At 42.2% G+C, this 20735-nt stretch overlaps 1 protein-coding gene across 4 annotated transcripts in view; it reads left to right on the forward strand.

Annotated features, from left to right (window-relative positions):
- epx (eosinophil peroxidase) overlaps nucleotides 1-20735 on the forward strand; it is a 108274-nt gene that overhangs the window by 14320 nt on the left and 73219 nt on the right. For 3 of the 4 annotated variants that reach the window (XM_087996634.1, XM_043706042.2, XM_087996633.1), the window contains exon 1: nucleotides 18059-18263. The exons of the other annotated variant lie outside the window; for it this stretch is intronic. In XM_087996634.1, coding sequence (XP_087852760.1) covers nucleotides 18261-18263 — 3 coding nt within the window. In that variant the 5' untranslated portion in view covers nucleotides 18059-18260. Of the gene's footprint in view, nucleotides 1-18058; nucleotides 18264-20735 lie in introns of those variants that run through there. 4 annotated transcript variants of the gene reach the window in all.

The raw sequence follows: 20735 nt of genomic DNA on the forward strand, positions 1-20735 counted from the left end.
TCCTGACTCCCCAAAGTTATTCACCATCTACAAGGCACAAGTCAGGAGTGTGATGGAATACTCCCCACTTCCCTGGATGAGTACAGCCCCAACAATACTTAAGAAGCTTAACACCATCCAAGACAAAGTAGCTCTCTTGATTAGGACTACACCGACAAGCATCCACCATTGACTTTCAGTTGCAGCAATGTGGATGGCACGGTGGCTCAGTGGTTAGCACTGCTGCCTCACAGCGCCAGGAACCTGGATTCGATTCCTATCTCAGGTGACTGTCTGTGTGGAGTTTGCACATTCTCCCTGTGCCTGCGTGGGTTTCCTCCAGGTGCTCCTGTTTCCTCCCACAGTCCAAAGATGTGCAAGTTAGATGAATTGGCCATGCTAAATTGCCCATAGTGTTAGGTGCATTAGTCAGGAGTAATTGTAGGGGAATGGGTCAGTGTGGACTTGTTGGGCCAAAGGGCCTGTTTCCATACTGTGGGCAATCTAACCAAAGATGCACTGCAGAAATTCACCAAAGATCCTCAGACTGCACCTTCCAAACCCACAACCACTTCCATCTGGAAGGACAAGGACAGCAGATACATGGGAACACTACCATCTTCACGTTCCTCTCCAAACTACTCACCATCTTGACTTGGAAATATATTGCCATTCCTTCACTGTCGCTGGGTCAATATCCTGGAATTCCCTCCCTAAGTGCATTGTGGATCAACCAAAGTAGATGGACTGCAATGGTTCAAAAAGACAGTTCAAGGGCAACTAGGGAAAGGCAATAAATCCAGGCCAGACTGCAATGTCTACATTCCACAATAAATTTAAAAAAACAACTGCACAATCCTCCTCAATATATTTCATCACATTTTCCAAAAACTTATCTAAATTTGTCAGACAAGATCTCCCTTTAACAAATCTGTGCTGACTATCCCTAACCAATCCATGACTTTCCAAGTTTGGATTGATCCTGTCCCTCAGAAATTTTTTCCAATAATTTCCCTCCCACTGACATTAGTCTAACTGCTCTGTAACTACCTGGCCTATCCTAGCTGCTTTTCCTGAACAAAGGAACCACGTTAGCTATCTGGCACTCACCCATAGCCAACGAAGATTTAACTATCTCCACAAGAACCCAAGCAATCTCCTTCCTCGCCTCTTATAGCAGCCTAGTATACATTTCATCAGCCAATGGGGATCTTTGCACCTTTATGTGCACTAAAACATCCTATACCTCCTCCATATTAATCTTAACATGTTTTAGAACCGTACCACTGCAACTAAAATCCCCGGTTACAATATCTTTCTCTTCTGTGAATGCAGGTGAGAAATATTTTCCTCAGAGAGTAGTAGAGGTGTGGAACGCACTGCCTGCAACAGTAGTTGACTCGCCAACTTTAAGGGCATTTAAATGGTCATTGGATAAACATATGGATGAAAATGGAATAGTGTAGGATAGATATGCTTCACATTGGTTCCACAGGCTTGCACAACATTGAGGGCCAACGGGCCTGAACTGAGCTGTATACATCTAAGAAAAATGATTCACCATGCAAGAAGAGGGAATAAATATTATAAGACATTGTTATTTTACTACAGTGAGTTTTTAAAGAATCTGTTCATGGAATATGGGTATCACAAGCTAGACCAACATTTATTGTCCATCCCAAATTACCCTCGAAAATGTGAGAGTTAGCTGCCTCGTTACAGTCTGCGTGGTGAAGGGAGACCCACAATGCAATTAGGAAAAGAGTTCCAGGATTTCAATTCAGCAAGGGAATGAAGATATTGTTCCCAAGTCAGGATGGTGAATGACTTCGAGGGAAACTTTGCTGACGATCAAGAGTATTTGGCTTTGTTAAATTTGTCCTGCTTTTTGCCATTGGTGTTGTCAGCTGGATGCCGATGTCTTATCAGTACTGGAACAGATTGGTCTATACTGGTGACATGCTCCTTATGTTCACTGGCCCAGGCCAGATGAAGCAAGAGCACCAAGAGATGTACTCTATAGTATCCTCGCAAAGATCAACTGGGGAAATGTTGCACATTCCTGATTGGAATGACTCCACATAGGAAGAGCTCAGAAATCTTCACCAGATGCACCACCCATCCCCTCTACCTGGAAGTCTATCTTAGTTCTGCTAAGGAATCCTGGCCAATGAACCAGCATGAGCTGAAGGCCAAAGTCACTCTATGTGTGACAGTACCATGGGTCATAAATCAGCCAATCGCTGCCATGTTGTGGTACCAAAATGATCACTTTGATCCCTTCCCTGAAATCTGATACAATAATATAGAGATGCTCTCAAAGGCAGCAGTGAGTCACTTCTGAGATACTGAGCCTCCCATTTAGTGAGGCTGAGCAGCTGCTGAGGTGTGCTTTCACCCCCACACTCCACTCCCTACACCCGACTCGCCACACCCCACTCCAACTGGGAGTAACTTGCCTCTGTCAGACCCTGCAATGGTGTCCCCTGTGAAATATTTCTCAAGCAAGGTTCCAGCCCTCAATTATGAAGTGCAGCTCCTGTTTGTGAATGGCTCTGGTCTTTGTAACGTGTTACAGGAGATGCCAGTCCATTACGAGGACCTGGTCTGGGTTCAGGACACAGTCACTTCCCTCCGTGGCTCACCCTCATAAAAAATAGGGCGCTGTACCTCCTGAATTCCCACCTCCGCCTGTTCACTTTGAGGAGGCTGGAGGAAGGAGAGGACTCAGGCTGCTGAGGTGGCAGCCTCAGGGATGTGCTGGATGCTGGCGGAGTGGGATGTGATGCCACAAGAATGATGGGTGGGCATCAGTTCATGGCATACACACTGCCAAAGCCACCAGAGTTTGAAAGCAGTGGTACTTGTCCCAGAGTGTGGTGTCATATCAAACTGGCTCCATTCAATCAGAAATTCACATTCACCCCAGGTCCCAAAACTTCCCTTGAGTGTTGGCGGTGGGGGAGGGGCAGAGGAGCTGTCTTGAGGAAACTCTCCCCCATGTCATTTTTCAGCATGGATCACTTCCCTTTGTGGACTGCTCCTGCACACCCTTCACTCCCTCACCTCAGTCCACTATGCAGAGAAGAGTTGGCAGCCCATCATTCCAGGTGGCAGTGGCAGAGATCCCAGTGGAGTGCTTTTTATGTGGTATCATTTCTTTTAGCATCTGGCCCTGGGGTGGCACACAGCAGTCCCACATAAAAATATGGTAGATGGGTTTAAGGGCTTGCAGGCTGCCTGTAATTTTTGTACACGAGGAGTTCATTGTTGATATTCAGTGCAACAGGCTCCAACACTTCTTTAACTTGTTTTAAATATTTGTTTGCACTTTGTCCCCACACTCCTGACTTTTGGATACCTCCCCTGGGTACCCAATGAGGAACATCTCATCCAGACCCAATCCTTTTGGACCATGTAGAGCTACTGGAAAATCAGCATTAAATTCGATCATTATTTCTATTACTGCAAATGAGATTAATGTCTAAAAATACCTGGAGTTCCGCAATGGAGACAAGTGGGGACTAGGTAGAGGGCCCCAGGGTGTCCATTGCTCACCTTCCTTATCCTATATGCACTCTTGAGATGGTGGGCTGAGGGGTGTCTGGGTCTCACAGGTGTATGACAAGCTGTGGTCCATGTGGTAGCGCCCAGGGTCTTATGCAATGTGTCCTTGTGGTATTTGCTCTTATGAACACACAAAAGGATTAGGAGCAGAGGTTAGCCATTCAGCTCTCTGTGTGAACTCTGCTATTCAATAAGATCATGGTTGATCTGTTCGTAGTTTGAATTCCATAGTCCCATCTACCTCTGATGAATTCCCCTGCTGAATGGCAATCTACCTACCCCTGTCTTAAAAATAGTCAATCTCCACCCTCCACCCACTTCTAAAGCGGGGAGCTCCAGAGTTACACAGCATGCTAAGAGGAAATATTTCCTCTCTTCTCTGTCCTACAAGGGTGACCCATATTTTTAAACGCTGTCCCCTAGTTCTGGACTCATCCACAAGAGGAAACCTTTCCACGTCCATCTTGTCCAGACCATTCAGGATTTTATTAACTTCAATCAAATCACCCTCGCTCTTCTGAAATCTAGTGAAAATGAGCCTAGCCTGTTCAATTTTACTTGAGAAGCCAACCCACTCATTCTTGGTAACACTCCAGTCAACCTTTTCCTCCAATGCATTTACATCATTCCTTAAAAGAGACCAAAACTACACACAGTGTTCAGGATGTGGTCTGACCATTGCCCTGTATAATTGAAGCATAGGATCCTTACCTTAAGTTCCATTCCTTTGGTAATTAAGGTAGCATTCCATTAGCATTCCCATTTACATACTGAAACTGCATACTAATCTCATGTATCTGCAGCTTATTTAAGATAGGAGCCTCTTCTCTTTAGGCTACCAAGTGTTTTCCTCTACCACACTAGCGTAAGCAGGCCTATAGGACTCTTTCAGGAAAGCAAATGGTGGCAGCAATTCTACCGGATAATTCATCCAATGTGACAAGTAGTGGTGAAGATTCATTTTACAGCAGTCTAAACATTCTTAAAAAGAGGCACGTGCAGGAGTTCAGTCTGTGCTCCCTCTGAAGCACTTGAATGTTAGGTAACTATTATTTGTGCCACTATGGAAGCAACATCAGCCACCACACTCCGGCACATGGTTCAGTCAACAACTGTGGGACCCAAATACAACAGAAAGTGTTGAGAAACTCAGTCGGTCTGACATCATCTGTGGAGAAAGAAACAGAATCCAATATCCATCATCTTAGCTTGATACTGAAGCGAGCCACCATTTCCATGCTGAAAAGAATGGGTTTCAAGCTCTATCTAAAGCCTTGCATAAAGTTGTTATTAACCCTTCCAACCTCCTATTGACTACAAGCTTCTTGGCAAGTCTACCAATTCACCAAGCATTCCCGTTTGCATGATCACCAGGGATTTTTCTGCAGCCCACCCCACCAAGATCCTTCTCCAAGTCCACAGAAACTGAACTCTGGGAGTTAGCATCTGTGCTGTCCTAACCCCTTACCCAGGCCACAGGTCAATGAAATCAATGATTCACTACTCAAATCTCCGACCTCTAGGTATTCCTCTACAGTGTACACAGTGTCTCAGCTGGTGGCTGTGCGTATGAGATTAAGAGATGATGATTTCAATCATCATTCGTTTGTTCCTCTTTGACGTCACTACCTGTACCTCTGCCTGGACAGCTTCTCCAGTAAAGGAGAAAGGCGCAAGGATAATATGTATTCTGATGAAGGAAGGGATCAAAAACAAGTGGTGCAACTTTGTACCATCTGCAGCTTCTGAAGAAGAAGTGATTATGTGAGGACTGGGAAGTTGGGTGTGAGAAGGATACACAGCAATGAGCAAACGGTTTCCACCCTGCTGCAAACCAGAGCCTGGATACGGCTGCCCCAATGATGGCAGGCAACACTTCCTCCACTGGGCTTAGTACATGCAGCCAAACCTTCTCTCTCTCACTATTAAGCTGCTTCAGGTTATGCACCGTTTTGTCCTGCAAGAAAGTAAAGACTGTGGCGGTGAATGCGGTACAATGTGATTGGGTGATGTGGCTATTGTAATTGAATAGCTGACAGTGTTTGCAGGTTTTGAGACAGTGGTGTTGAAGTGGTGCATGAGTATATGAGGGTGAGATGAAGCTGTGGTTATTGGAGATAGCTGGCAGAGTTAGGGTGCTTTGAACAGTGTGTGAAGCTCTTGATGCAATTGGTGGGATATGTCATTTTAAGATTCATTTGCTGTACATATGCCTTGCCTCAAAGAGATTCAGCTTTAAGAATTTGGTGTGCTCTGTGTGTTTATAATTTTGAAACTCTATCTTTCATGTAGTCTAGCTGTGGGTGGGCAAGCTGAATGGACAGAAATCAGTTGCTAGTGTGTTGCTGGCAAAGCACAGCCGGTCAGGCAGCGTCCGAGGAGCAGGAGAATCAATGTTTCGGGTATAAGCCCTTCATCAGGAATGACGCTTGTGCGTCGGTGCAGAGAGATAAATGGGAGGGGGGTGTGGGGTTGGGGGGAAGGTAGCTGAGGAAGTGATAGGTGGGTGAAGGTGAGGGAGAAGGTGATAGGTCAGAGGGGAAAGTGATGGACAGGTCAGGAGGGCAGTGCTGAGTTGGAGACTTGGTACTGGGATAATGTGGGGGAAGGGGAAATGAGGAAGCTGTTGAAATCCACATTTATCCCCTGTAGTTGCAGGATCCCAAGGTGGAATATGAGGAGTTCTTCCTCCAGGCGTCAGGTGGCAACGGTTTGGCGGTGGAGGAGGCCCAGGACCTGTATGTCCTTGATGGAGTGGGAAGGGAGTTGAAGTGTTCAGCGGTAGGGTTGGTGGGTGCAGGTGTCCCAGAGATGTTCTCTGAAACAATCCGCAAGAAGTTGTCCGTCTTCCCATTGTAGAGGAGACCACATTGGATGTGACGGATACAATAGATAACATCGGTAGACGAACAGGTAATTTTCTGACAGATGTGGAAGTATCCTTTGGGGCCTTGGACAGAGGTGAGGGGAGTGGTGTGGGTGCAGATTTTGCAACTCCTGCGATGGCAGGGGAAGATGCCAGGAGTGGGGTGTGGGCTGGTGTAGCTCGTGGGCCTGATGAGGAAGTTGCAGAGGGAATGGTAACTCCGGAACATTGATAGGGGTAGGGAGGGAAATATATCTTCAGTGGTGAGGTCCGTTTGGAGGTGGCGGAAGTGGTGGAGGATGATGTGATGTATGCATAGGTTGGCGGGGTGGAAGGTGAGGACCAGGGAAGTTCTGCCCTTGTTACATTGGGAGGGGTGGGGTTCAAGGGCAGTGGTGTGCAAAGTGGAGGAGATGCGCTGGAGGGCATCATCAACCATGTGGGAAGGGAAGTTGCAATCATAGATGAAGGAGGCCATCTGGACTTTCTGAGGTGGAATTGGTCATCCTGGGAACAGATGTGGTGGAGCCGGAGGAATTGGGAATAAGGGATGGCTTTTTTGCAGGAGGTAGGGTGGGAGGAGGTGTAGCCTAGATAGTTGTGGGAGTCAGAGGGCTTGTAGTAGATGTCTGTGGATAGTCGCCACCTTCAAACGGACCCCACCACCAGAGATATGTTTCTCTCCCCACCCCTATCAGCGCTCTGAAAAGACCATTCTGTCTGCAACTCCACACACCGCACCAGCCCACAACCCACTCCTGGCACCTTCCCTGCCACCGCAGGAAGTGCAAAACCTCTGCTCACACCACTTCCCACACCTCCATCCAAGGTCCCAAGGGATCTTTCCACATCTGTCAGAAATTTACCTATACATTTGCCAATGTCATCTACTGCATCCGTTGCACCTGGTGTGGTCTCCTCTACATCGGGGAAACAGGACGCCTTCTTGCGGATTGTTTAAGAGAATATATCTGGGACACCCACACCCACCAACCCCACCGCCCCATGGCTGATCACTTCAACTCTCCCTCCCACTCCATCAAGGACATGCAGGTCCAGGGCCTCCTCAACTGCCAAACTGTTATCACCTGACACCTGGAGGAAGAACCCCTCATGTTCCATCTTGGGACCCTGCAACCACACAGGATAAATGTGATTTCAACAGCTTCTTCATTTCCCCTCCCCCCACATTATCCCAGTCCCAAGTCTCCAACTCAGCACCACCCTGAGGTCCTGTCCACTCCCCCCTCTGACCTATCACCTTCATCCACCTATCGTTTTCCCAGCTACCTTCCGCACAAAACCAACACTCCCCACTACCCCCCCCCCCCCCCCCCCCCACCGCCATTTATCTCTCAGCCCTGGCCCACAAGTCTCATTCCTGATGAAGGGCTTATGCCAGAAACGTCGATTCTCCTGCTCCTAAGATGCTGCCTGACCTGCTGTGCTTTCCCAGCAACACATTCTCAACTCTGACCTCCAGTATCTGCAGTCCTCACTTTCTCCTGGCAATCAGTTGCTCTGCTCTAACGTCTGTTTCATTACTTATAACGCATTGTCATGCTTTTCTATAAAAAAAATCCTTCGAATTAAACTAATCCCTAAAAAATGATTGATTATTAGTCTATGATCATTAACATGACATCATTCACTGACTAAATTGATTGAATTCTCTGCAGTGCTCGACTTTTGGAGGTGTCACCTTCATAATGAAATACTGAACCAGGTATTCTGCCCATCAAGGGGCTGTAGAAAATCTTATGAAAAGATTTTGAAGAAGAGTAAGGGGATTTGCGTTGGATTTCTTGTCAGTATTAGCCCTCAACAAAAATTGCCAGGGTTGAAGGCTTTGAGCTACAGGGAGAGGTTGAGTAGGCTGGGGCTGTTTTCCTTGAGCGTCTGAGGCTGAGTGGTGACCTTGTAGAAATTTATAAAACCATGAAGGGCATGGATGGGGTAAATAGACCCTGCAGAGTGGAGAAGTCTAAAACTAAAGGGCATAGGTTTAAGGTGAGAGGGGAAAGATTTAAAAGGGACCCTAAGGAGCAACTTGTTCACACAGAGGGTTGTACGTGCATGGAATGAGCTGCCAGAGGAAGTGGTGGAGGCTGGTACAATTACAGCATTTAAAAGGCATCTGGATGGGTATATGAACAGGAAGGGTTTAGAAGGATATGGCCCAAATGCTGGTAAATGGGACTAGATTAATTTAGGATATCTGGTCAGCGTGGACAAGTGAGACTGAAGGGTTTGTATCCATACTGTCCAGTTCTATGACTCTACCACTCTAAAAAATGAATTGTTTTATCATTATCACATCATTTGTTTTTGTTATGATCAGCTAGGTTACCTTTTTTTGTTTTAACAGTGACTACAATTCAAAAGTATTTCATTGGTTAGAAAATGCTTTGAAACAGACTGATGTTGTTCTGGGTCGTTTTAAACTCAATTCTTTATTTTATTCAGTTAAAAATCACACAACACCAGGTTATAGAACAACAGGTTTAACTGGAAGCCCACTAGCTTTCGGAGCGCTGCTCCTTCATCAGGTGATTTTACTCAGCTTCTAATCTTGGGGATCAGTGATGCAGACTGCTGCCTCTCAGAGATTTGATCCTGTCACCAGATCAGCTGGGGGCAGAGATCCAGGGTTCAGCATCATGGGGTTCACCTGGACACTGCTGCCCTTTCTCACCACAGTAATTTGCCCTCAGAACACCTTGCCAGTGGCGCACGGCAAACAAAACCTGGAAGCCCTGGTGCAAACTCCAAGGGTGCAGCCATCAGCAGTCCACTTTCACCAGCTGTTTGTAACACAGGAACAGCTTACCATATCTTGGCATAGTGAAGCAGAAATATACAGGCGTGTTTAGGTAAATATGAGGAGAGAGTAGATTGTGTTTTCTATATCCCTAGCTAGACAGATTTCTATAATTGTGATAACATCCTAAGGCTTTCAGCAGAGGCATTAATGAACCTGTGTCTTATATTTATTCATGATGCATAGTACCCAGTCGAGTCTGACCATGCTATATAATTATTGTCAATTAGTCAAAGCTTCAAAGAGGGCTGTTTGATGTTGAATTGCTGATTAGTGGCACTATTTGTACAATGCCTTTCATTCTTCCTGCTGAGGAGTGTATTGCAGCTTTTGTGGTCATAGGAAAGGTTTTCTTTGAAGTAAGGTGTGGGACTGAGCCAGTGAGAAACACACAGTGCTTTCAATTAGCTCTTGTGGACGACAACTTGGAGCTGTATTGAGGCTGGTGACTTGCTCGAACTGTCCTCACCTCTTATTAGGCCTCATGCCACTGGCATTAGGCCTGTGGGCCTTGTTGACAGGATTCTGGAAGTAGGCCATAACTCTCAGGCTAGGAAACAGTCAAAGGCAGAGGAAAGCTCAAACAAACAAATAAGCTCCACAAATATCTAGCCTGAGGAAGAGGCTAATGCTTTAGGGTTTTTATCCCTATCATCCAGCTGTATAGTGAATACCGACTAGACATACAAAGCAGAAACTTAATCCCATCAATAAGGTCAAAGAATTTAACTCAATACTAAACCTGGTACATTATGGGCTAGTATCTGAAAAAAAAGATCATCACAATGCTAGCTAATTGTAAAAACTGGTTAACTAAAGCCTTTCAGAAATAGGAGCCTGATCCAGTTTAGTCTACATTTGACTTGCATTACAATATGTGGTACTCCCAATAAACCAGCTACTCAGTTATCACACAGTGGCTACAGAACAGAATCATAGGAGAAATATCAACAACAATCTAAGCATCAAATCAGGGCAAAGCAGAAGCAGTCCAGCCTGATCAACCCGGAAAAGTATTTCTCGCTCATAGCTCGGGTATGGTGAAAGCTGGGAATCCTATATAACGAGTATTGTGTCCTCAAGCCAAACAGAAGAAAGGAACTTTCAGGTGGATTACCATCCAAAACACCTCACTCAAAATATCATTGCTCATCAATGATGAATATTTGAAGGAAGTACTGAGAAAAGTCATCTATCATGAAATATATTCTAGTGAGGTAACATCAATGGACTTCATTACCTCTGCTGTTTCAGCAAGCCAGAACACATGCCTGTGCTGTACTATCCAGTTTCTCTCATACTTCCTCCTAGTCTCTATCTCAGAGTCATAGTGATGTACAGCATGGAAACAGATCCTTCAGTCCAACTCGTCCATGCCAACCCGATACTCTACATTAATATAGTCCTATTTGGCCCATAAAAGGCCTCTAAAGGCTTCCTATTCATATACCCATCCAGATGCCTTTTAAGTGCTGTAATTATACCAGCCTCCACCATTTCCTCTAGCAGCTTATTCCATACACGCACCACCCACTGCGTGAAAAAGTTGTCCCTTAGGTCCCTTTTAAATCTTTCTCCACTCACCTTAAACCTATATTCTCTAGTTTTGGACTCCCCCACCTTGGAGAAAAGACCTTGGCTATTCACCCTATCTATGCCCCTCATGATTTTATAAACCTCTATAAGCTCACCCCTCAGCCTCTGACACTCCTGGGAAAGTAGCCACAGTCTATTCAGCCTCTCCCTCTCACTCAATCCCTCCAAACCTGGCAATATCTTTATTAATCTTTTCTGAACTCTCTCAAGCTTACTGACATCTAGCAGGGAGACCAAAATTGAATGTAGTATTCCAAAAATGGCCTAACCAATATCCTGTATAGTCACAACATGACTTCCCAACTCATCCACTCAATGCACTGACCAATAAAGGCAAGTGTACCAAATAGTTTCTTCTATCTGAGTTTGTCTTTGATGAGACCAACCTTTTGATCCCTTAATTCCATTTCTAATAAACTGATAACTTCACAATTTCCTTTTATATACCATTATATACCATTCATTATCTCAGGTGCTGCCCGACCATACAGACAATTAAGAGTTTCTGCAGCTACAATAAGGATGGTTGTTATCTCCCTGATTCTAGGTTCAGGACATTACTGAGCACGCAAGAACAGTCTGGGGGAGGGGGCGAGGATGAACAGTCACTAGTCCATATTGGTGATGACATAGCTGGGGAGAGGCATGCGGTCCTGGAGTCATGGAGCTCCAGTAAGCAAGACCTCAAAGGCAGTCATTTCTGGATTCTCATGTTGCCACAGACAAGTGAGCATAGGAATAAGACAACAAAGTGATAAATATATGGCCAGAGAGATGATGCAGGCTTTAGAATTCAGTAACAAATTTAGGGGGCTATGGGACATGTGCAAGTTATACAGGTTATACATCATCAGAGCTGGAATCATCGTCCTTACATGACAATCTGCTACTGCTATTGGGTGGATTAAACTAACGTGGCAGGGAAATGGGAACCAGGATGTAGCCTTAGAAAGGATAAGTGTACTGAGGATTGGAAGAGGCATTCTAGTACAGGTGAGGTCTGAGTAAAAGGGAGCATCATAAAGTCTAAACTAGATTTACTGTGCATGTATGTAGATACACAGAGTATGGTAAATAAGGTTGGTGAGCTGCTGATAATCATATGGGAGTATGTTGTGGTATTAATGGAGACTTTGCTCAAGAAATGACTGGACTATATATATATAGTCATTAAGCCAGTCATTAAGCACCTATCTAGTCCAGTGTTCCAGCACTTGACCCATAACCTTGTATGCCTGGAGCTTTAAGTGATCATCTAAATATTTCTTAAATGTTGTTATGATTCCCACCTCTACCACTCCTTCAGGAAGTGAATTCCAGAAAAACCCCACCCTCAGGATGTGAAAAACTTCCTTAAATCTCCTCTAACCTATCCGCCTTTTACCTTAATCCATGTCCCAGTATTGATGCCTCTAATGAGAGGAAATGGTTCTTCTTATCTGCACTACCATGCCCCTCATATTTATATGCATCTCAATCAGGTGTCCACCCCCTCAGCTTTCTCAGCTCTAAGGAGAACTACTCTCGTCTATCCAGTCTCTGTTCACAGCTGAAATACTTAATCTCAGGCAACATGCTGGTGAATCTAATGCAGTCATCTCCTTCCTATAGTGCGATGACCAGAACCCCACACATTACCCACGCTATGGCCTAACTAGTATTATATACAGCTCCATCATAACCTCCCTGCTCTTGTATTCCATGCCTTGACAAATAAAAACAAGTATCCAATTTGCCAAAATACATAATCTCGCACTTTTCAGGATTAAATTCAATTTGACGTTGTTTTGCACGTCTGACCAGCCCAACTTTATCATTTTGTAGTCTAAGGCTTTTCTCCTTGCTGTTTACCAATCACCAATTTTCACATCATCTGAGAATTTACTGAGCAAGCCCTCTATATTTATGCCTGGATAATAATGTGCAGTGCAAACAGCAAGGGACCCAGCACTGAATTCTGCAGAATGCCATTGGACACAGGCTTCCAGTTCCAAAACAAGCATTGACCATTACCCTCTGCCTCCTGTCACTAAGCCACATCTGGTTCCAATTTGCCATAGCACACTGGATACCATGGGCTCTTACCTACTTGACCAGTCTCCCATGTGAGAATTTGTCAAAAGCCTTACTGAAGTCCATTTAGACTACATCAAGCATACTACCCTCATTTAGTTACTCCTTCAAAAAACTAAAACAAACCTGGAATATTGCATGCAATTCTGGACTCCTTTCTATCGGAAAGATGTTGTGAAACTTGAAAGCGTTCAGAAAAGATTTACAAGGCATCTCTATGACTCTGTCAGGCATGATCTACCCCTAACAAAGCCACATTTACTATCCCTGATGTAGATTATTGGGCCCAAGGGAGTAATTGATCTTTAATCCCAAAAACTTTCCCAACAACATTTCCATACTAATACTGATTTCCTTCCGTTTCTCCCTCTCACTAGCACAGTGTTCCTCAACATTGGGATGTTACTTTTGTTTTTCTTTGCAAAGACAGAACCAAAATATATATTTAATTAGTATGCTACCCATTTTTGCCCATTGTAACTTCTCCTGTTTCTGACTGTAAGAGATCCACATCTGTTCTCACTAATCTTTTTCTCTTCACATACCAATAGGAGTTTGACAATAAGTTCTCCAAAAGTATATTTTCATCCTCTAACAGTCTCTTCTTAATCAAACCCTTGGTCCTACTTTGCTGAAATCTAACCTACTCCCAATCCTCAGGTCTCCTACTTTTTTGGCTAATTTGTATGCCCCTACCTTGGATTAGATTTTTTTAGATTTTAGATTACATTACAGTGTGGAAACATGCCCTTCGGCCCAACAAGTCCACACCGACCCGCCGAAGCGAAACCCACCCATACACCTACATTTACCCCTTACCTAACACTACGGGCAATTTAGCATGGCCAATTCACCTGACCCTGCACATCTTTTGGACTGTGGGAGGAAACCGTGGGAGGATCTAATGTCTTAATTTCCATTGTTAGTCATGGCCATAGCATCTTTCCCATTTATTTTTGTGCCAGACAGGAATGAACAATTGTTACAGTTCCTCCATGCACTCTTTAAATGTTTGCTATTATCAATCCACCATCATCCCTTTAAGTAATCTTCTCAAATTTATTGTAGCCAGCTTCCGCCTCATACCTCTATTTAAATTCAAGACCCTAGTCTCAGAATCAATTATGTCACTCTCCATTTAATGCAGACGGTCAGAGTCCAGTGCAGATTCTTGCAGATGGAATGAATCCCGACTTGTGTTACCAAGTGTACAGAAATAGGTTGAATTTTACCAAAGCTGAAAAGTTTGTTGCTGGAAAAGCGCAGCAGGTCAGGCAACATCCAAGGAGCAGGAGAATCAACATTTCAGGCATAAGCCCTTCTTTATGCCCGAAACGTCGATTCTCCTGCTCCTTGGATGCTGCCTGACCTGCTGCGCTTTTCCAGCAACACATTTTTCAGCTCTGATCTCCAGCATCTGCAGTCCTCACTTTCTCCTAGTTGAATTTTACCAAAAAATGACTAAATATCAATTTCAGTGAGCTTTATGTCAGATTTTTCTCCTTGAACTCTAGCAAGTTTTCCCACTCGATCTACGACTGCTCACCCCATTATGAATGTACCATGCATCCATGGCACTGTTCTCACACAATCTTGCAGTCACCAGCAGTGGAGGTATCCACTCCTGCCAGGACCTACAGTCTTGTGCTACTGGAACCATATTTAAATCCCAGCTGTGCACCAGATCTGACACTGCTAGAAACTGCCATTCACACTTTGTTGCTGCACAATTCAAAAGGTCAATAGTAAGAGAGAGTGGTTGCCCCCACTTCACCAAAAGGGACCTTGAAGCCCTGATGGTCAGGATTGGAGAGATGAGTCATCCTGTTTCCTTAGGATCACCAGAAGATACCAGACCCTGCCAGACTGGTCTGCAGCTACCACAAGGGTCAGTGCAATATCTATGTACTGGGGGAATGCCCAGCATTGCAGAAAGAAGTGTTACTTTTATATACAAGAGCTGACTTTATCCATCCTCTTCTCACCAATCTTTGTGTCTCCAGTAACTTCAGCAGGTACACACTCAATCCCTTCATCCCGGTTATAAACTGTAAATATTTGAGGCCCCAAAACTGAAAGTCTAGTTACAGCCCATTTATCCTGACTCTACGCTTCCCATTAGTTAACCAATCCTCTAACAGTGCTAATTTGTTAACTCCAACAACAATATCTGTGAGTGTTCACTTCATTCCTTGAGAAAACATCCATGCAAGCAATAGTCTGATATCCAACATCTGTTTCATTTCCAATGATATTGAATATATTTATCACTTGCAAATCTATTTATACCTTTCCTGAAACGCTGTGTCTAATTCTTTATAATGAGCTTTTCTCTTAAGTATAAAAAGCAGTAAAAACAGAGGTAATATTTGGAAATTAACATACTGAAGCTCCATTCTAAACTATACAAGTCAAACCAGTATATCATTTGCCATTTTTGCTGTATTTTCCTTCTGGGTCTGACGTTGTCAAATACCATCTACTTGTTACAATGGTGCATTATCTCTTATAATTTTTTATGTAGCATTTGAGAAGGTCAATGACACCATTCTCACTCCCTAATTCTCCACCATTCAATGTTTTTATCTTTCCTAAGTTCCATTCTTACCCATCCAATCATAGCAACAGCAGCTCCCAATAAAGACTCCTTTCTCTTTCTACCCTTGCACTATTGCAGGTAAATTTCCCCAAGATTCTGTTCTTGGCCATCTCCATCTAAATGCAGCTCCTTTAATGAAATAGAGTCAAAGACAACCTCCAAAGGCTCATCTCTGATTCCATCCTCCTCCATGCCATTGTCTTGGACTACACCAGATTGTTCAAAATCTTATTTGACAACAAGCTGAGCTTCCAACATCAAACGTTTCCTCTCACAAAGATCATCTTCTTCAAACCCAAATTCAGTTTACAAGCTGCTGAATCTTTTATCCATAACTTCAATCACATTCAAATTTCATGTTTCCAAAGTTCTTCATCCTGGGCTCCCGTTATCCATCCTCCACAAAATCCAGTTCATCATTAACTCTCTCTCCTATCGTGAACTAAGTCCCATTCACCAATCATTGCTACTCTTCATAACCTACATTGGTACCAAATTCCTTGCCCAAATCTCCTATTTAAAACCCATCCTCGTATATAATTATCAAGTGGGGACTTGACATTCCTATCCGTGCAGTATCTTCCATCTCCGGCCAAAATCTTTATTCTCAATTTAGACCTTTTCCCATCTCTGCTCCCTTTGATATGCTACTGGTAGCTATCTATCTTGGAATATTTTCTTGTCAGCTCTCTCTCTCTCTTCTCCTATGAGGCTCTTTTTAAATCAATCAGTTGTACAAAGTTTTTGGTCACCCCAGTTAATGGCTCTTTTGCTCAGCTCATTTATTTGCCCGATTACAACCTCCAAACTACCTTGGAATGTTTGCTGTTTTCCCTCACTGGGGTAGTGTGCTCAAAATCAAGCCCCACTATTCCTAGTGTCATCATAAAAGTATAAAAGTTTGTATAAATATGCAAAATCCTCCAATTTACCTGTCTTTTAGACCCAGGCTGACTGAAAATACTGCCCAGATTTTTCTATTTAGCAAAAATTAATATTGACTGCAAATAGATTTCTAGCAATAGGTAAACAACTTTGAATTGTCAGCATATATATCTCCTTGATAAAACTGTGGGTCCCTTATAAAATCCATCTGCACACTTATATAGGCAGTCATACCGACACAAAAAAAGGGTGTCATGGGCACAGGGTGAGCCTGAGAAGGTAGTTCAATGATCACTATCCACAGGGTTCACTGAGATAATCTCATTGGCTTGTCAAGACTTGCTGCTCCCCGACCATCCTCCCCCAGGTACTTTTACTTGGTAGTAGGAGGCAAACAATCAATAGTTCACGTTTATAAAGTCTCTGATTTAATGATTAAAACCTACAGCTTTCAGAAAATGATGTGGAAAATAAACTGGCTATCTTCAGGCTTGGTTTTTGCTGTAGAAAAAGGCCAGCTCCCTTCTTTCCAAATGTCCAGTGACTTGTAATCCAAACACTCACATTTACATGCTGTTCAGCTGCCTGGGAGCCAATCACACAGTTGGTGGCAGGCAGATGGCTGTTTTCATCAACAACAGGTCACCATTGCACAGACCTACCAGCTACTTGCTGCCAGCCAAATCTCCATTCATGCAACCATCGTGGCTCCAGCTCATCTCTAACTTGCCTTCCTCCTACTGCTTGAACAAACAGCTATGTAAACAGCATTTACAATGAGTTTCAGGTACTTGCCCTTAAAAAGGGCAGTAATCCTTTCCACAATCCTTGGTTTTTTTTTTGAAACCGTCCTTATCCCATTTTATTCTACAATTAAAAATACTGAAAAATAAAAAGATCCAGTCTTTATCTTGTCTACAAATGCAAGTTCATAATGTTTTGCCTCATTGACTGCTGTAGGTCTATGATGACTACTGTTGAATTTCTTCTTCACAAAACCTTCTGTTGTCATTTTAATTTTTTTTCAACAGTTACCATTCTAAATTAACTTTAGAAATTTTAGATACCAACTATCACAATGTAGTTTCAGTCTGTGGCCATTTGTTGGCTTTGTTGAGTGAGTTTCCAAAGTTTCTTTCTCATTTTATATGGAAGAGAAATTTTCAACCATCAAGGGACTACTGACAACGTTACTGACAATGAAGTATAATTATCAATGTATTTAAACATTTGCAACATGTGGGGGAGAAAATCATTACATTGCACAATAGGAATAAACTTTAATTTGATTGTTGCTTTGTGAATAATCTCACAGTACTCAAAAATACTCTGCCATCATTTTCAAATGCATGGAATCCCCAACAACATCCCTTATCAGAAGGGGAAAAGGCATCACTTTGACCTTCGTTGATGAATTCTGACAGAAGTTATGTTCTCTATTTTGATACAGATACTGTCTATCAATGCCCAAACCACAAATTTGAATATTTAGAGCTAGAAATCTTTTTGAAGTTTGTATGAATGAGACTATTATTTAGGAGTAGTTGATGCTTTGTTCTGAAGTAATGAATTCTGCCAATGCAACAGCTAAATCCAACAGATAAAAAGAGAACTGAACCTTATTGAACAAACACACAGGGATAAGTCACGAGTTATGAACACTGGTCTCGAATTAAACTACAGCAGGGGGAATCATCACAGGAATCGAGATACAGAGCTGGAAATCCTGCTTCAAAACTGAGTTTCAGCTTCAAACTAAAAATCCAAACAGAACTGGGATCATTAGCTTCACCAGTGAGAATTCAGACACCAAAAATTCAAGCTTTGGGAATCCTACTGAATAGCAGGAAACCGCAGCGTCTCATATTAACAGAATGGTAAGGAATAAATTCTTTAATCTAATTATAGCAAAGTTTCAAATAAACTAATGAAGAACTAAAGATTAGTTTGGCACTTCATACTGGAACAACAAATGACAAGGAGTTGGGGTTCCACGTCTCACTCCTCGTTTCCCAGTCTATTGTAGCCTTCTCTTTCTCCATGTCCTTGTCAGTTTCTGTCTCATACCACCTTTCCTAGTTTCTCCACATGTTAACTTTCTAATTTGTTCAGAGTTCATCTGATTGACGGAACGGGCTCAGGTCTTAGAGTCTGTGAAACAAAAGTGCCATCAAAGACTATTGTGGTTCAATCCACTTATACAGATACAGAATTGCTTAGATCGCTGATCACAAACCTATGATAGCTGTCGGTGTCTATTCCCACTCTCCATCTGTCGCTGTGTCGCTCATCCCAGTATATTCATTCTTTGAAAGTTTGTGACATCTCTGTAAATGTTTCTGCCATTATAGCTGATACCTGCTTATAATATTTAAATCTTATCTTGTCGTTCTGTTATGTTGATTATTACGTGTTATTTCCACTTGAAATTTGTAAATGTTTCACAACCAAATGTTTATTTTTAAAAGGAACAAATAATACAGGTGGATGCAATATAAAATTGAAGAAATATAAAAGTTAAATTAATTAGATTGTTAAAAATTAGCAGTCACAAAATGCTTCAAAATTGTAAGAATTATGAATCAATTTTCAGGATTTTATTTAGGAGTTTTTATTTCCATGGTCTAATTTGTATGTTTTAGTTGTCCTTCAAAAAAAAGTTGAAAATATCTAGCCACAACTTTGTGACCAGTAGGAACTAAACAGACCCATTTGTTAAGTTCAATGTAAGGCATAGCTCACTTTAAAAGCAAGATTTATTTTGATACTTTAATCATAACTAATGTGAACATTTTAATTACAGTAAAGGAGAGTAAAATTAATAATCATCACAATCCTTGGCTTCAGAATTAGAAAAACTCAAAAATAAAAGGGCTCAGTCTAACATCTTGTAATTTAATTCAGAATTACAATTTTATAGCTTCAGCTCAGTTCAGTTTAATGTAGGATAACAGTAGTATATAACTTCATGGAATACAATACCTGCTTGGCAAAGTGTTCGCTTGCAGTTTATATTGTGAAGAAACAGGTGGCTTTCAGACTGTTTCTGTTTCAATCCGTGTTGTAGACAATGATTTTAAAAAAGTACTCCACACTTTACCTACATAAAATCTTAAATAAATTGTCACCTCTTAAATTGTTCTATGTAAATCAGCTCAATTTAAAAACCTGCAGCCACAGTTGGTCATTAACAAAGCTTTTGTTAAGCAATACTTAATTCATTTATGTCATCTAGAAATAAAAAAAACTGAACAGGACACCCCATGTAATGTATTTTTGCAAACGTTTCATGGCTACATTAGATATGTTTGTGTAGTCTTTGTCTTACAGAACTTAGCTATTAAAAAAGCAAAGGTTTATTAAAATATAAATATGGAACCTCAATGATGCATGATAAGCTTCAATATGGACTAATGAATTATTATTAGTCTGTTACTACTTCAAGTATGTGTATATTAAATTTCTACAGTCACTCACCTTCTTTCCTAGGTGAATCAACTGTCTTACTTACTTCACTTATTTAATTACTTTGATTACTGACCTTTTTCTTTCATCCTAATTCCATAGACCTAGCCAATTCTTAGATTTTGACTGTCAGTGACTTTCTTACTGAAATAACAGTGATCTTACAAGCAGTGTTCAGAATGGCCTGCCAGGAGGCTAGAAGAATACAGCAAGCCAAAAAGCATCAGGAGGTGAAGTCAACAATTCCCTCGTGAAGAAGGATTTATACCCGAAACATTGACTTCTCTACCTTCCGATGTTGCCTGGCTTGCTGTGTTCTTCCAGCCTCCAGTTTGTCTACTTTGGATTCTGGCATTTGCAGTTTTTTTTGTCTCTAAATCAGAACGGTGTGCTCAGTACTCGAATGATTTAAATTGCTGGAATTTAGTTTAATCTCAATTATAATTGATACATGAGTAGCCACCCCTTTAATTGAAATTGTCTTGGGGATGATTCACATCTTGCGTTAAAGTGTATATATCATCTGCTGACCTATTAATAAGTTTATTGTATGAATCTGCCATGCTCCCTATGTTGTTACAAGCTGAAATAGATCAAGAAATCTCCTCTTATTTGGAATCAGTGTTTCTCTTGAAAATTCACAACCAAATTCATGAGAAGCACTTTAATAAATTCTTTATTAACTTCTCCAACATCCCTTTCTGTAAAGAATATGTATCATGGCTTCTAGCAAAAGGTGTTCATCTCTGTCTGTCAATGCTAATATAGTAAATAGCGAAAACATCCTTCACATTTGCTCCTGACTATGTGATGGACATCTTAGCTCCTAATTTTTCGATTACATTTTTTATTACAGCTTTTAAATATGCTTCTGCCTCCTCACT

Source organism: Chiloscyllium plagiosum, unplaced genomic scaffold (genome assembly GCF_037043375.1).
Source record: "Chiloscyllium plagiosum isolate Xiang-an unplaced genomic scaffold, Cpla_swu_hap1 HiC_scaffold_18, whole genome shotgun sequence".
Classification (NCBI taxonomy): domain Eukaryota; kingdom Metazoa; phylum Chordata; class Chondrichthyes; order Orectolobiformes; family Hemiscylliidae; genus Chiloscyllium; species Chiloscyllium plagiosum.